Source organism: Arachis hypogaea, chromosome 6, assembly GCF_003086295.3.
Source record: "Arachis hypogaea cultivar Tifrunner chromosome 6, arahy.Tifrunner.gnm2.J5K5, whole genome shotgun sequence".
Classification (NCBI taxonomy): Eukaryota; Viridiplantae; Streptophyta; class Magnoliopsida; order Fabales; family Fabaceae; genus Arachis; species Arachis hypogaea.
The window spans coordinates 2,289,284-2,307,673 of NC_092041.1; the positions used below are offsets into that span (position 1 = coordinate 2,289,284).

At 30.1% G+C, this 18,390-nt stretch overlaps 1 protein-coding gene and 1 long non-coding RNA gene across 9 annotated transcripts; one reads left to right on the forward strand and one right to left on the reverse strand.

The window, feature by feature from the left end:
* Positions 1-6,571: 6,571 nt before the first annotated feature.
* LOC112695299 (auxin response factor 9) lies at positions 6,572-11,081 on the reverse strand. 8 transcript variants are annotated; one of them, XM_025747587.2, is made up of 14 exons: positions 10,447-11,081; positions 10,241-10,356; positions 10,065-10,172; positions 9,889-9,945; positions 9,542-9,709; positions 9,328-9,418; positions 9,109-9,199; positions 8,860-9,024; positions 8,648-8,761; positions 8,493-8,565; positions 8,265-8,391; positions 7,466-8,088; positions 7,177-7,364; positions 6,572-7,066 (listed from the first exon to the last, which is right to left on the reverse strand). In XM_025747587.2, exons 1-14 carry the CDS (start codon positions 10,499-10,501, stop codon positions 6,940-6,942), a joined length of 2,103 nt encoding a protein of 700 aa, XP_025603372.1. In that variant the 5' UTR covers positions 10,502-11,081; the 3' UTR covers positions 6,572-6,939. The 8 variants fall into 8 exon arrangements, with proteins under 8 accessions (XP_025603372.1, XP_025603370.1, XP_072053989.1 ...); XM_025747585.3 differs by having other exon boundaries at positions 9,310-9,418; positions 10,447-11,064; XM_072197888.1 differs by having other exon boundaries at positions 7,466-8,019; positions 9,310-9,418; positions 10,447-11,060.
* A 1,390-nt stretch (positions 11,082-12,471) lies between these two features.
* Positions 12,472-17,278, forward strand: LOC112698042 (uncharacterized). The gene is made up of 5 exons (XR_011861937.1): positions 12,472-12,581; positions 15,062-15,409; positions 16,036-16,302; positions 16,408-16,509; positions 16,595-17,278. It is a non-coding gene; the product is annotated as an uncharacterized lncRNA (long non-coding RNA).
* Positions 17,279-18,390: the final 1,112 nt, after the last annotated feature.

An 18,390-nucleotide genomic window follows, 5' to 3' on the forward strand; every position in this document is an offset into this window, starting at 1 on the left:
AAAGGGAGAAAAAAAATTTACTCCAATTATAATATTTCTTAAAAAATTTACCCATGGGAATTATCTGGAAGTTAAACGGAGACCCGTAAAATCTCCACGAAACGAAAATTCATCCTGCAAATAAATAGAGACAGGGCCGGTCCACAAAGACTCGTAAAAAGAAATTTACTTAAATAATTTTTATATATAAGTTAAGTAATTTTGTTTTATTTTATTTTATATATTAAAAATTTTATGTATATATTATTGTATTAAATTTATTTTTGAATTGTGTTTGATATAATATATTTTATTAAATTATATAGAATTTTATTATGATTATATTAATTTTTTTTAAAAAAAAATAAAAATTAATAATATTTATAAATATATGCGAATATCTACCTATTTGTTGAGAGAAATAAACAGAAACCTGTAACGAGAATAAGATGAAAAATAGAAGGCGTTTATTAAACAGATATGGGGACAGAAAATTTAAAAGTTAATAATAGGGTAAAACACTATAATAAACCAAGGAGAATGAAATTTTACACAAATAAGCCAAATGAAAAATTGGTTCATGAATCCACCAACGCACATTACTATATAGTTCGAATCAGGTTCATTCGAACTCTATTCACACATAATTCGAATCATGTTGATTCGAATTATGCACAAACGTGCACACACACTAATTCGAATCATGTTGATTCGAATTACACTCACACACGCTGCACATAGTGATTCGAATTGGACAGATTCGAATTACTTATGATTTAATTCTGCCCATTTTTTATTAAAAAATTAATAATTGATTAAAAAATTAATAATTAAAAAATTAAAAAAATATATTTTTTATTTCATACATTAAAAAAAGCTAACAAAATATTTTACTCTATACAAAATAATTTTAAAAAATGGCTTAAAAGATATTAGGAATACTATAAAAATTTGTAATGTCCTAATAACTTAGGACATTAAAGAAATACTCTACATAGTCAATAATAATTTAGAAATTAAAAAAATATAGTTATAACCAGTATTTACCTAAATTACTAGAATATTACAAATTTTTATAGTACTTCTAACATTTTTTAAGCCATTTTTTAAATTGTTTTGTATAGAAAATGGCTTAAAATGGCTTAAAATGCACTTTATTCTAGGCAAAATAATTTAAAAAATGACTTAAAAAAATGTTAGGAGTACTATAAAAATTTTTAATGTCCTAATGACTTAGGACATTAAAAAAATACTCTACATAGTCAATACTAATTTAGAAATTAAAAAAAAATATAGTTACAACCAATATTTACCTAAATTACTAGGACATTACAAATTTTTATAGTACTCCTAACATTTTTTTAAGCTATTTTTTTAAATTGTTTTGCCTAGAATAAAGGGCATTTTTAAGCCATTTTCTATGCAAAATAATTTTTAAAAAATTGCTTAAAAAATGTTAGGAGTACTATGAAAGTTTGTAATATTCTACTAATTTAGGTAAATACTGGTTATAACTATATTTTTTTTAATTTCTAAATTATTATTGACTATGTAGAGTATTTCTTTAATTTCCTAAGTCATTAGGACATTACAAATTTTTATAGTACTCCTAACATCTTTTAAGCCATTTTTAAAATTATTTTGTATAGAATAAATTTTTTTGTGGTATAATTTAAATAAATTTATTTAAAAAATTTATAAAAAAATATTCATGAGCTATTAAAAATGCGCAAAAGAGTATTGTATGAAATTCGAATTGATAGCTCACTAATATTTAAAGAAGTCTCGTAATAAAATATTTTGTTAGCTTTTTTTAATGCATGAAATAAAATATATATTTTTTAATTTTTAAATTATTAATTTTTTTAATCAATTATTAAATTTTTAATAAAAAATGGACATAATTAAATCATGAGTAATTCGAATCTGTTCAATTCGAATTACTATGTGCAGCGTGTGTGAATGTAATTCGAATCAACATGATTCGAATTAGTGTGTGTGCACGTTTGTGCATAATTCGAATCAACATGATTCGAATTATGTGTGAATAGAGTTCGAATGAACCTGATTCGAACTATATAGTAATGTGCATTGGTGGATTCATGAACCAATTTTTTATTTGGCTTATTTGTATAAAATTTCATTCTACTTGGCTTATTATAATATTTTACCCTTAATAATATTTATAAATATGTACGAGCATTCCATAAAGATCCATTGCCATAAAATGTGTTAAAAGATTACTAATTTATAATCTTTTATAGTAAAAATATGCAGAGAATTTGAGTTTTTAATATATGAACAATGTACAATCGTTCGACTAGATTGCATTTAGATAATTTTTAAATAATAAATTTTAATATTAATTTTTTATTAATATATTAATATATGATTGGTTGTCAATATAAAATTCTTGTATATTAATAGAGTATAAAAAATAAATCCTCTTTATTGAAATAAAAAAGTTTGAAAAGTTGGACTAATAATAATTTAACCAAAATTTTAAAATAGTAAATTAATTATCGAATTAGTAGAATTAGAAGTTCAAAATTTTAACCGAAGTTCAATCAAATTGAATTATAAAATAATGTATGAATACAATATATAATTTCAAAAAATTAAATTGTTTTATAATTTATTATTTTAAATTAATTAATGGCTAAAAATCATACCAATTTGATTGATTAACTATTTTTTGATAGAATTTTTTATTTTCACCGATTTATTGTCAAATAGTTTTTACTTTGAAAGTTGAACTAGATTAATTTAATAATTAATTCTAAATTATCCGAATTTAACCTATCAGTTCAATCTAATTCTCATGATTACTCTCGTAATCTTAATATATATTTTAGAAAGTACATAGTAACTAAATCCATTGAAAGATCAATTATACTTTTTAATTTTCTCCCAATATAAATAGCAATAAAATGGAAATGTTTTTTTTTTATGTATAAAAAGCATTATACTCAAATACATAAATGATAATATAATAAAATCATTTAATAGCATAAAATTATACTGAAATTTATATTTACTAATGAAGATTATATTACTGTTACTTAATAAAAATTATTGAAAAAATTAACATATTATTTACTATATATTCAAATAATATTATCATTCAAGTTCAATTAAGTAGATTCAACACTAACAAAAATCACTTTTATTAAAAAAAGTGTGATTACACGCGCACACATCATTCTTCCAACCAAATCATTTACGTTCACACGCTACGTTATCGTCGTCATCTTCTTCTTCCTCTTCCTCCTCCTTCTTTTTTGCATATTTTTTCCTCATCGTCATTCTTTTGTTGCTGCCGTTATTGCTGTTATTTCAATCGAATGTGAAGAGAAAAAATTTTGAATTGTGCAGGACAACAAGTCCAAATGTACCTTAATTCACTAAAAAATGAACCGAAATTACATAATTGATTGCGACACAATTAACTCAGAAATGAACCGAAATTTACCATAATGATTGCGACACATAAACTCAGTTAAAAAATAAGCACACAAACAAGACTGAATCATGAACAAAAACACATTCAACAAAATCAATTTTGAATTAGACAACATCATTAATATGTTTCTTTTTTTTTAATATTTTCTTCTCTTTTTTTTATTTTATTTCTCTTAAGAGAGTAAATAAAAAATAATTTTGAGAAAATAAAATAAGAAGGTGAAAATGAAGAAGAAAAAAATGAAAATGAAGAAGAAGAAGCAGTAGAAGATGAGGAGAAAGAGTTTTGAATCGTGCAGGACAACAAATCCAAATTCACCTTAATTAATTCACTTAGAAATGAACTGAAATTATATAATGATTGCGACACAATTAATTAAGAAATGAACCGAAATTACATAACAATTGTGACACAATTAACTCAGAAATAAATCAAAATTATATAATGATTGCGACATATAAACTCAATTCGAAAACAAGCACACAAACAAGACTCAATCATGAATAAAAACGCATCCAAAATTAATTTTAGATCATACAATATTATTAATATGTTTCTTCTTCTTTTTTATTTGATATTTTCTTATTTTTTTCTTGGTTTTATTCCTTTTAAGAGAATGAAATAAGAAGAACTATAATAAAATAAAAAAAAAAAGAAGGAGAAGATGAAGAAGAAAAAAATGAAAAAGAAGAAGTAGTAGAAGATGAAGAGGAAGTTGAGAAAGAGTTTTGAATTGTGAGGACAACGAATCCAAATGCATCTTAATTCACTAAGAAATGAACCGAAATTATATAATGATTGCGACACAATTGACTCAAAAATGAACTGAAATTACATAATGGATGCGATATAATTAACTCAGAAATGAACCAAAATTTCATAACAATTGCGACACAATTAACTCAGAAATGAATCAAAATTGCATAATGATTGCGACACATAAACTCAGTTAAAAAATAAGCACACAAACAAAATATTCTAGTTCAATCCTTCTGAATTACATACTACATCTCCAAATTTGGCCAATAACTTATGGGTCCTCACATCAGAAAACTGACATCGACAGTGAAATAAAACTTGCAAGTTTTTGTTAGTATCTATCACAAAGGAGTCATACTTCACACTATCTCGTATAATAGAAATCGAAATTCTATAAAATAACTTCTCCACCTGTTTCATGCCATACAGTTCCAATTTTTGGATTATAATATTTTGAAACTCAACAAAATTTGTACAAGATTTGATAAAGACACTCAACAGATCTTTATCAGTAAATTTTATTCTCTCTCGCATTTTTTTCTTAATTGTTCTTCTGTAGTGTACAAAAACTAAAAAAAGAAACTTCGATTTATTTAGGATTGCAACAAATATAGTAAATAAAAATTAATTGCTTTAATTTACTAAGTGCAAGTTCCTCTTCTAATATTAATAAATCGAATTTATCTATTTTAATTTATTGCTACTATACCTAAATCGAATCCAATTGATTCGATTCATACCGAAAAAATATAAATCAAATCAAATAGCTTCGATTTACAAAAATTTAAAGCTGAATTCAGACATGTATAAGCATTTTTCATTTGGAATAATGATATAACATTGAGCTTCATTTGATTTATCTATATGTTTATCCTAATTTATATTTTAATATGAATAAAATATTAAAATATTATTATAATTTGTTTAAAAAATATTTTATATATATTTTGTCTCTATATCTTATCAAAAACTAAAATTCTATGTCTGCGCGTTCGATATCAATGTTTATGCTTCATATTTCACCGAAGATTTACCCGCAGTTAATCAAAGAAAAAGTAAACAAAATATGCAGTTAATGTTGCTTTGTGATCTAATTTAAAAACTTAGAGCAACTATCCATTATTTGACATGATTTTTTCTTTGAAGACGAATTTTTCATACATATACTCATACTTTTTTGCATTGGTTTTTGTTTTAAAACAATATTAAACCACCAACTTGACCCAAAAAAAAAAAAAACACCAACAGCACTAAATACCATTTTTATTAGAAAACCCAATTTTTCTTAAAGATTTTAATAATAAAACTGAAAATTATTAGTTAATTTAATATATTTTACTAAACTATTTTTAATATAATATGTCTCAACATCCTAAGTTAAACATTTACATGTGAGTAATTTTTATTTTTTTCTAATCAATAATTATTTAATAAAGTAGTGAATGAATAAAAAATTTAAAAAATATTAAATGAAAAAATTAGCTCATAATGCTTTTACAATAACGAATTAGAAGACTTTTGTTAAGAAGAGAATAACTATTAAAACAGATTGAAACAGTGAGAAAAACAGATTGGCAAAAGAAGGTGCATGAGAAAAAAGTGGGTTTAGTCATTAGTGGTCCTCCTAATTCCTAATTAACTTTAAAACACCTAGTTTACAATCCCTGCCCCAACTACCACCCCTCACCACCACCAAAAGTGAAAGAAGAGTGGAAATGTATGGAAAGAAAGGTGAAACTGAGGGAAGAGAACATGCATGCAAAGGTAGACGATAGAGTTTGGACCCTACCTAACCCTACTCGCGAGTTGAAAATTTTATTAAAGCTCTATCCTACTCTATCCGTACCTTAAAGTTCTAAACTCTATCCTACCCGCAGAAATATCAATTTTTTTCAAAGTAAATATAAAATTTAATCATTTCAAATTTTATACATATTAATAACATAAAAAATAACAAACTAATGCTCTAAATTATTAAATTAACTAACTAGTTTAGTAGTTGTTCACTTATTATAAGTCATTACATAGGAGAAGTTGTAGATTTAATTCTTACTTTTTTCATTATATACCTAATTTTTATAAAATGTGTATTATATTTGAAGTGCAGATAGGATAAGATAGAGTACACTCTAAGGTAGGGTAGGGTACACCCTAAACCCGTAGTAATCACTATTAATCAGTAATTCAAATTAATGGGCATTCGGATAGAGTCAAACATTTCTGTCTAAAAATAGAAAATGAGAGACCTCACTTGTTCAAAATGGCAGAGACATGGACAGGTTATTATTTCAAGCTCCATGCAATGAAAATAATAAAAAAAAGTTTCACCACTAAAATAATAACCACAAACTTAATTGTTGGTCATGAATGTTTTAAGAAATTCAAATTTAACCATTGATAACTCAACAAAAGTCTTTACTAATTAATATGCACATATATATAGTTAAACTAACGATCATGCATGATCGCATGGGATGAAAAATCCAAGAATTTCTCCATGTTTTCATGCTGCTTCTACCACCCAACAAACACTAGGTATTCACAAAATATCAGGTTATATAAAATCCATTCAACCCAAGTTCATCAAGTAGTTTAATGGCAGTACTATATATATATCAGTCAACTACTCTGAACTCTGAAGTTAAAGCAAACCCAAACCATCCCCAACCCCTGCCCCTCCCCAAACCAAGAAAACTGAAACAAGTTAAAAGCTAATCAGTTAAGCAAATGAGACTTTTTTAAGTCTCTTCTTTCGACAACAAAGTCTCTTCGCAGTCCGACGAAGGCAGGGAGAGTTTATACTTCATCTTCTTCACATCCTCCCTTGAATAAATGTAAATCCGTTTCACAATGTTGCAGAACTCCCTGCAATTAACAACACGGGAGAGACAAAGAAAATAGAGAAAAATTAGAAGATCTCTCAGGGAAACAAGTAAAAATTTGGGTGTTTGGTGACAAGCTTTAGAATTACTCACGGCCATGGATCATCACCAACAAGCATCATGTCATTTTCATCATCAGTAAAAGTAACTGCCCATTTGTTTTGTGATCGGAGTTCTCCCTCAATATGAAACAGTTTCTCAAGCTCAATTGTAAGCTCGTCATAGCCATTCAACATGGTTAGGTCCACAGCTCTCCCTACAGCTACACCTTGCATTTGCACCTTCTCAAACAAAATAAATGTGAGTTACCCATTAACATACCCCATAAAACCACCTTCCACAGCAACTTAAAATAATGTGAAAGGAATATTCAGACTAATACCTTAGTTCGAGTCCTCATGGATGGTAAGGATGCCAGCTTGCTAGGCTTCTCTGCTGGCAATACATCAGAAGAAATTTGGTTCTGTTGCTCCTTATCGGACACTGAATAGTTGGAACTCTGAGCATTCTGAGTGGCTGATGCAGTAATGGTAATGGGAGTAGATTCTTTGGGACCAATGGGAACAATGGCAGAGCAAGCCTGTTCTTTCTCCGGAAGGGACACATTACTACGGAAGTTGTTAGTCAAATTAACTCCAAATAAAAAGATCTTTGTGGGATTCTCAGTCTTCTTTCTAGCATCTACTTCAACTTTATCATGAGTCAAACCATCATCATTTGGTTTAGATGAAATAGGTGAAAGGCCTTGTTTTGCAGCAGCATTGTTGTTTGGGGGGTTTGGTGGGACACTCGCATGTGGTGAATTAGACCATATTCCTTCCATACGAACCCGAGAGCTACTGGAGTGGCTATTCATGGGATTGCCATTGGTTTCTTTCTGCCTCAAGGACCATACAACCTGGTTTTCCTTGCATTGGACTTCAGCACCACCTAATTCTGCAGGATCATGGGACATAGATGATCCATGAAACCAAAAAGCAGAAGCAGGGGTGTTGGAAGCAATTTCTACAAGGCATAATTTTGGAGTCAAAGCCTATTCAACAAACAATTTATTAAGGGTGTGTTTGCAAGTAAGGATTTTGGAGGGAAAACATCTCAAGAATAAAGATTTCTTTGTTTACCCTACAAAATCAAAATCCAGAAACACCCCCATAATAGAACTATGGTAAAAAGTCTCCTACCAGATGATGAAGTATGATCAGCATGCCTGGGCCTTTTGGCCAACGCAGTAGAGACAACAAAAGGCTCTATCTCCCAAGCAGAAACCCTCTCTGGTCTCGGAAACGTTGCCGGCTCATCCCAATGAACCTGGTAATGTCACAAAAGGATTTAGAATGAGTAAATGCCAACATCCAGAGAAACAACTGACAAAACAAAAACTCATGCAGAAAAGTAGAAATAAGTTCAACCTTCAAGGAACGCCATTGAGAGTTTGACCATCCTGGCGATACATCCCCAACCCCAACAATAGTACCAGAAAATCTGACCAAAAAGCTATAAAAAATAAGCCAACAAGGGGCCAATTTGAAGGTGCACCATGACACACATTCAATTAAGGGGATACCTTCTCTCAGGTGATTCTTCCACTTCAAACCTCATCTTGTAACGCATTCCAGCAGTAAATTTATTTTTGACTGCTTCCAGATATTTGTTAAGGCCAATAATAAACTGGCTACTCCTGAATGTTCCAAAAGGTATGTCAAGTAAGAGTTACACAAACTGTTGCATTATAAGTTAAATGACACAAACCACAACCAATTCAATATGTTTACAAACCTTGGTTTATAATAAACCACAAACATGGTGCGAGTCATAACAGCATGGGAAGCAGTGGCAAGCACTCCAAGATGCATACTCTGGCTTGATATCACGGACGAAGGCATTGGGATCTGCTGCCGCGCAAGTCGCCTTATCCCAACTCTCATTTCCCCATCTTCTCCCCTGCAAGATTCAGGATCAGAACCAGAACACAGCATCAAGCCTAACATATAAAAGAAAAGGTACTAATAACCTTTGATTAACAACCTTAAAAACACAAAAGCATCTCCAGCAACCAGTCTTTTGGAAGTGACAAAAGTACTCCAGCCAGTTGTGAACAAGTGCCTCTTTGGTGAACCTGATCATGTTACAAAAATGGACAATCAAAATGGCAGCAAAAGAGCCAATCTGACGAGAATTTTCCCTCAAATACCCGATTCCTGACTCTACGCTAAACTACATAATTACCTCCTTTATCTCCTTTACCTCTTAATACATGCTTAAACTTCCACTCGAACCCATGAAGATCCTTCGCCACCAACTCCTGGGATGGTGGTGGGGAATTTTCATCTGCATCCTACAATGAGTAAAGAGCAGGAATAAAAACAAAGCATATAGATTGAAATTTAACCGAATTAAGTTAAATTAAATCCATTGACTAATCCAGCACAAAGTTGACAAAACCCATATAGATAAGTACCGATGGAGGTGATGGCAATGGAGGTAGGCACTCTGTGGCATGCATACGCCGAATTGAACATCCTCCATGTGTGCTAGTATCAGAGGGAGTTAATATCTTGCTAAAAGAGTGAAACGTTTCTCTTTGAGATTCCACTGGACTTGGATCAGGGATTGTAGGCTCTTTTTGCTGAATATAATCCACATGATTAAAAAAAAAAAAAATCATTTAGAATCGTAATAACGGAGAATAACAAGAGAAAGCATATGGTAGATTGACTAAACAAAACGGGAATTTTGTGTCAAAGTAAGCAAATAGATTGACAAGACTAAAAGCAAAAAAGAAAAGTAGAGAAATATATTCCTCACATCTGGTTCTGGAAGCAAAGTGATACGGGCATAAACTTCATCAGTTTCCTGTTCCGCCTACACAAATTCCACAAAAGAAAAATAACTTTACGGTGATTCGTACACACAGACAACCATGAACAAATAAGGACAAACAAAACAGACAAGTCAGGGAAGTAATAATGAAGAGTGGGTACCAGCAACTGAATGTGAACAACACGGCAGAGAATCTTGGTTGGAAGATTGAAATGAGGGATTTGCTGACTCAGTTCTTGGTTCACCTCCTGATTCGTTGATGCTTGCAACTGCAATACCCCCAAAACAACTAAGAAGACTGAAAAACACAAAGAAGGAGAAGCAGATAGATACATACTTGTTCCATGTGACCCTGGGGGAAGTAGTAGACTCTCTCCCCAGTGCGGGGAACATCGACGAGAGGCCCTGCACACAGCTTCCATAGCTCTGTGTAGAGATCTTCATCTCCCTCACCTATCCAAACTTGAGAGCTTTTTATATCTAATTTGGGGAAAAGCTAAGATAAGAAACTACATTCTCAGTCTCCTATGAAATAGAACTAACCTGTTTGAGCTGTAGGAGTGGGAGGTCCCCTCAGATTGCACTCCAGATTCGCCATTCACAATACACAAAGAAGAAGAAGAAGAAGAAGAAGAAGAAGAAGAAGAAGAAGAAGAAGAAGAAGAAGAAGAAACAAAAACCCAAGAGCAAGAGCGTCAAGAGGAATAGTACTACTAGCCCATGTATAGAGAGAGAAAACGGTTATTATAATGATGTAATGATAATTAGTAGTTAGTAGTGTTGTGTAACTGTAACGATAACCGTAACGAACATGAACAAGTGTAACCGAATTTATGAGGTGTTTCCAGTGCTGATTCGACTTTTGGTTACAGAAGAAGAAGAAGAAGAAGAAGAAGAAGAAGTAGTTTCTGTTTAAAGGTGGTTCGTGACAGCTGGTGGTGCGTGTTATATCGTTGTGGTTGATTGCTTCCCCGAAGAGAGCAGCTCAGACCACCGTGCTTCTGTCTTCTGTCTTCTGTCTTCTCTCTTCTCAATGACAAGTTAACAAATAACAACACATTCATTCGGCATTCAACTGCTACTCTCATTTATTCTCCTCATATACTCATTGGTCACCCTTTTGGTGGAATTACTATTTTTATTCTTTCAATAAACTACTTCCGATTCTTTCAATTTTCTTTTCCTTTTCTTTACCAATATTCTTAAATAGATTTTAAAAATTAATTATTTAATTCTTTTATTACGATTTTTCCTATTAAATGTTTTAAACTAAGACTGACAATATGTGTTTAATCAGTGGTAACTGGTAAGTTGCTACTGCCTGGTCTAATATTTCTTAGAACAACTCTAATAAAGTGTTTTTTTTTTTTTTACTTTTTTTTAACATACTACCTTTTATATTTATGGTAATTGAAGGAATTTGAAATTAAAATTTACATGGAAAATAATATATGATTTAGGGAGAAATATTACATTGAAGATAATGTGTCAAATATGCAATGTGTTTTTTTTTAATGTTATTATGCTTAATGATGTAATATTTTAAAGTCTATTATTATTAATATGTAATCTTTTTTAATATGGTATATAATTATTAATTATGAAATTTTAATTTTTATGTTAGTTAATTTTACTCAATCTAATTATAATTATTTGAAATAATTAAAAATAATATAAAAGTAAAATTAAATTGAGACTAAATATTAGAGTGACAAATCTATATTTAATTTCAAATTATTATTTAAAATAAAGTATTAAATTGGTCTCCTATATTTGGACGTAATTTTGTTTGAGTCTTTAAATTTTAAAATATTTTATTTGAATAAAAAAAAATTATTTAGCTTAGTCTCATTATGAAGTCAAAGTTAAATAATTAACAGAATGTCTTACATGACAGTAATACAAGAACAAAGTGAATAATTTGAATAACAAGTGCAAGTTTCAGAGGTATAAAATTAACTATAGATGCATTAATACATTTATTTATCATTTTTCTTACAATTTAAATGAAATATTTTCTATAAAACTAAAGAGAATGATAAATAAATATATTGATGCATTTACGGTTGATTTTGTGTCTCTGAAATTTATATTTGTTCCTCTAATTATTAACTTTATTCTTGTACTACTATTATGTAAAATATTCTATTAATTATTTAATTTTGACCTTACAGTATGACTACATTGAAATTAAATAAAACCTTTTTAAATTCAAATAGACCCTTTAAATTTTAAATCTTAAGAACAAAAATAAAATTAAATCCAAATATAAAAAACCAATTTAGTGTTTACCCTATTATTCATGATATATAATCTTTCAAATGTTGAAATGAAATTTTGTAGAATTCAAAATAAAAAATATTTTATAATATTGGGCCAAAGTGGTGTAACCCCCAAACAATTACCCATAAGGTGTGTATTACGCCGTTGTGAGAGGCAGCAACCGCAACTCATCAACGTTGTTCGCAGAAAAATGACAATAACGCTTTGTTCTGCATGACTGACACGTACACACTCTCTCTCCCACTCAAAATTAACCTGAAACTAGCTCCATCTTTCCTCATTTCTTCTTCTGTTTCCCTTCTCTTGAAATATCACACTCACAAAATTGAAATCTCTCACCCTATAACTACAAAGAACAAAACGGCAGAGAGATTAACTCACAAACTCAACCACTAGTAAGTGTTTTATTGTTGTTTATTGTTGTTACTAGTTGGTTATTGTAATTATTTAATTTTTTAATGCTAAAACTAGTAAAAAAACACTTTATAATTAGTATTTATTTTAAGAAACCTTTTTATTTTACATAAAATATTAGAAGCTTTAATTATTATTAAATTATATTTTTAGTTATTTTAGTTTTATTTAAAATATTTAATAATAAAACTGAATTATTATTAATTTTTAGTACATATTTTTAGGATTTTGCCTGGTATTTTAATTATTTTTTAAAAAACAGAATTATTATTATTAATGCTTAGGATATATTTTTAGTAAATTATCTTTTATTTTAATATTTAGTTAAAAAATAGTATTATTAATGATTAGCATATGTTGTTAACTAAGTTTAGTTTTATCTTAAATATTTGTTAAAAAATAATCTTATTATTAATTGTTATTGTTAATAACAGTTAGCGTATATTTTTAATAATTTTAGTTTTATTTTACATATTTATTAGAAAAAAATAGAATTATTATTAATTTTCAGTATATGTTTTTAAACAATGATTATAAAAAATTAATTATTAGTAAATAGAAAAGAGATATCATTAATTGTTTGTATATATTTTTTATTGTAGAGTTTAAAAAAGATAAAGATAAAAAAATGTGACATCTTACGTATTGAAAACTACATTATAGAATATCTTTAATATCCTATATATGTAAGTAATTTTTGTGTTTATAATAGCGATTAATAATCAACAATTAATTTAATAATTATCAATTATTAGAATTTATAGTAATTTAATAATTATTAATTATAGTTGTTATTAAATTGAGTAACTAGTAATTAATATGAATATTAATTTATATTATTAGTTATAATAGTTATTGATTGGTTATAGTTATTAATTGTTAATTATGATTTTTGCTTTTGGAGTACAATAAGAATAATGATTTAGATTATTAGTAAATATCACATAATGTTGCTATTTGATATTATATTATTCAGTGATAAATCTGGAATCATCATGCACTAGAAGTATTTGTTATTATAGTTTTTTGAGATTAAGAAGTTTAGTTGAAATTTTGCATATCTTGTACACATGTATCGATTAGATTATTATGTAGGACATCAAGGTATGATTGCAAGGACATGTGTCATCCTCCGACATTGCCCCTTGTGTGTGCCTAGATACGGATGCCGTCAATAGCGTCGATGAATAGCAACAGATTTACCGGCGGTGAAAGACGTCGAATTCGTCAAGTTAAATTATTATCAGCGGATTTATATTTTCGACGATAAATTTGTCGGTAATGATTGGAAAAATATAGGCGCGTAATTTAGTATTGTATTTATTGTCAGATCTGTTTAGTGAAAATATCGTGTTTTGGTGACCAGCAACGTTCGATAAATCCAATGATAATTTTACCCTAATTTCGAAGTATAAACACTCTCCCCCTTCATTTTGAATTCGTCTCTCTCTCTCTCTATCATTTCTTCTCCCACTCTTTCTCTAACCCACTTCCTCCCCGCCGCTTCGGCAGCCCTGCCGCCGCCTCCTCAATCTTTCGCTCTCTCTCTCCCCTTTCTTCTTCCACACACACTCTCTCTAACCCCTACCTACCCTGTCGCAGTCTGACCGCGTGTCAGCCTCGCCACCACATCCTCTTCGACAGCCCTTCTTCCTTTCATCGCCATCTAGTTCTACCAGTCACCACCAACAACGCTGGTCACCACCAACATTCTCCCATCCACATCTGTGTTTGTATTTTTCGGTAAATAAATTTTTGTTTTTGTTTTCGTTAAATTTATATTTTAGTTGTTAATTAGTATTATGATTTATTTAGAAATAATTTTTCTATTTAGTGAATTTACGTGGTTAAGATAGGATTAGATTAGTTTATTAGACTTTTATGAGTTCTAATGTTGTAATGATGTGATATTATTGTTGTTGTGCTGTTGGTTTTGAATTGAAATTAAATTTAGTAAATTAGTGATGCTCAAGCTTGAATTTGTATATTTCACATAGTTCAAATTATTTTGTTCAAATAGGCATATTGCTAAATATTTATGAAATTGGTTAAATTTACTTTTATAGGGTCAACTTTTGGTTAAACCAATTTTATCTGTGTAATTAAATAATTAATTTTCTATCATTCTAGTAATTCTTTATTTTATGCATAGTCAGTGCAATTAATTATATCATATTTTCAATATGTTATAAGAGTGAAATGACAGTAAATTAAAAAAAAATCAAATGAGATAGACTTTTTATTTGTATATGGACAAAATTATACATGTAGTAATATATATTGCTAAATATTTTTTAAGTTGGAATGTGTACTTACCTGTTTTATTTTATTTGATTTCAACGGATAATGTATTTTTTAAACTAAGTTTCACGTAATTTATTTTGATAAGGCATTTTGAATGATGTTGTGAATATATTTAGCACATTTTTAATTGGTATGCTCTTTGCCAACATAACAACAGGTAGAAGTGTTGCGGATCAGCCTAGTGGTCGTGGTCGTGGTAGAGAGAGGGTTTCTGCCGGTACCCCTGGAAATTCTGGATCCTTTCCCTCTAACCCGACTGTCCCGGTGACGTTACAGATTTTGGGTGCATCGAAATAGCTGTTCATCATGGTGCTTAACCCAAACTACGTCCTTGCGTCAACGGTGACGGTGCTGCATCCATCCGTTCAATAGTCGACTGTCTCGGCAACGCTGCCTTCAGCGACGGACACCCGGCACCAGAATCCTCTCACGGAAGCCAGCTAATTAATGCCCCTCCACCACCTTCCATCGTACAGATGACGATTTGGCCTGATGATGGAACGACGTAAGTACTACTTTAATTCTTTTATATGCTAAAAGTGTATGATAATTCGTGATTAGTGGTTCTTGATTATTGATTCTAGTTTTAGTGGATTTAGGGTTGTAGGTTTGAACTACTGAAAGTATTTGATATATCCTAATTATTGATTATTGATTATTGATTATTGATTATAGTTTAGTAGATTTATGGATGTTGCTTCTTGATTATTGATTGTTGTTCATTTATTGTTAACAATTAGTGCAACTTAAGTTAATTGTTGATGGATAGAGTTTGTGTCGCATTCCAGTTATAGATGAAGCTCTGTTTAAATTTCTAAAAAAATCTCTATATATTCTGGTTATTTGCTTCTGAAGTTTTAATTTATATTGCCATATTAGTTTGTTTGTGAAATATTGATAGATTTGTACCAAACAACAATACATGTACTTAAGAGATGACCAACGTCATCAAACTGATGTACGATCATCCATGGTCGAGCTACAAGAAGATTCCCTCTGAGACCAAAGAGCGATGATTTCAAAAGTGGGGATAAAACTTAATATAGTCAAACCTTATTGGCTAGTTTATATCTTCTATTTTGTTTAATACGCTATATTTTGATTAACTAATTTTAAAATTTCTTTGTGCAGGTGAACTTTATATGGGACAAGGAGCATGATGCCTTCATTAGGAAGAGATACGACTATCAAATGGATAGGCGACTGCAACATATTCTAAAGGTTGAACGTGGTCACTTCGTGGCTTTGCCCGGAAATCAAGAAGGCTCTTTACGTTCACTAGGAGACCGACGAAGAGTTTAGGTATTGGCGTCTCACAAACAAAGCTAACAGGGCATTGGCCAGGTCGTCTTCTAAGTATACCGGCGGCTCATCAACCTTCATGAATACTAAAGCCAGGTTGGTATGTAGCTTCTCTAATTTTGTTATTAACTTAGTTATATTCTAACATTTCATTAGTAAGCATCTTAACATCTTGTTTCAATACAACATGTATAATCGAAGTCGTTTGATCGCAATGCGACATTGACGGAGACCTTTAAGTATACCCACACTTTGAAGGAGAACAAAGAGAGATTTTCTAATCAGCGGTCTGTAGATCATTATGTGAGTAAACATCTAATCTTGTGATATAAAATTTTTAATTAACTGTATAGCTATCGTCTTAATCATAATAACATTGGTTACACAGGAGTCCTACACACAGAGACTGGAGGCCACAACTTAGCAAACTCAGCAAAGTGGGAAGGACACCAGTAGCTCTGTTGCTTCAGTCGTCAATCCTGATGCAATTTGGCGAGTGCGAGACCGCCTCAGGACTATACAAGAACCGCATATATGGGATGGGGTCATTCTTCACCAGCAGTCTCCGCCCCTCCACATTGAGGCCATTGTCTGCCTCTGTCACCAGTCGATCCGTCGATCCCGAGGAAAGCATTGATTTGAGGCTGCGGGTGCAGGAGCTCACCCAGAACCTTTATGAACAGGTTCAGGAGCTGAACGAGACTCGAGAGAGGTATCAGGAGATCCTTACACATGTGATGGGCACAAATGAGCTCATCTTAGAGTGGAGGAAGAAGCTGGAACAACTTCAGCAGATGGAACAACAGATGGCAGTGTACGAGACTCAGATGCGTGCCAATGACAGTGGCACTACTGGTGAGACACAGATATCACTGCCTTCTCTACCGTCTCAATAGGACCACAGAAATGACAACGATAACTATCAAAATCTTTATTAATTAGGACTTTATTTTACTGTTTTATTGTATTTAATTTATTTGATTTTTAATTTATTTAAATATTTGATATTTAATATTTAATATTATATAATTAGTTTCTTCTCCTATTTATAAAGAAATTTCTTGATTTGTGAGAGCTCTTTTTATAATTACGTAGGATCACTCACGTCTTTTTTTTTTTTTTCTCTTCAAAGACATACCCTACGTTCTACTTCAATATTGTGGGTCAAGTAATACACCCCAAGTTCATGACGGTTTATACATTAGGATTAGATTTGATTTTAAACACATGTTAATTATGACTTTTTACACATCTCATATCCATCCTTTGTCTTTTTAGACATCTTGTAAAGTCATGGCATATATTTTTCATTAACCTCATATAATTTATGTCAAAATATGATAGCACTAGAATAGGTTGTTGAAGTTGATTATCTCTTTTCTAGTCAAATCCTACTTGTACTATCAATCGATAAAAATGATTAATTTACATTTAATGACTATAAAATACTTTATTTGTATCAATTAAATTCTATATTTATTGTTTAAAAATTTTAAATTTTATTTATAAGTACATAGTCCTGCAAGATAAGTTGTGTTAATCTAGAATATTGTGACACATTCACATAATCTGAAATTGAAGTATCCAATAATGGAGTAATATCTTATAATCACCATCAACTATACGAGTGTGTTTGTTTGGACACCGGGGAAGTGAAAAACAGTTCAAATTTTTTGAGCATTTTAATTTTTAGTTTGACTACTTTTTTTTTTGTGAAGGCAAATAAGATTTTATTCTCAAATTCATGTTTACAAGAAGAAAAACATTTTAGCTTTTGTGTTCAATCATTAACTCTAAACCTTTAATTTTTTTTCACCAATCTTATGAATTTTTTTATTTAAATTAATTAAATATAATAATTAAGAAAATATTTTACATATATGCAGCACATCTCCGGTATAGAGTAGGATTGGCAATGGGTAGGATAGGGTAAGGTTTGGACTCTACCCTAACCCTACCCACTGGTTGAAAATTTTATTAAAATTCTATCATACTCTACCTGCAGGTTGAGAATCTCTCAACTCTAACCGTACCCTACCCGTATTTTAAAATTCTAAACCCTACCCTACCGCTTACTCTACCCGTAGAAATATCAAATTTTTTCAAAGCAAATATAAAATTCAATCATTCCAAATTTCATACATATTAATAAAATAAAAAATAAAAAGCTAATACTTTAAATTA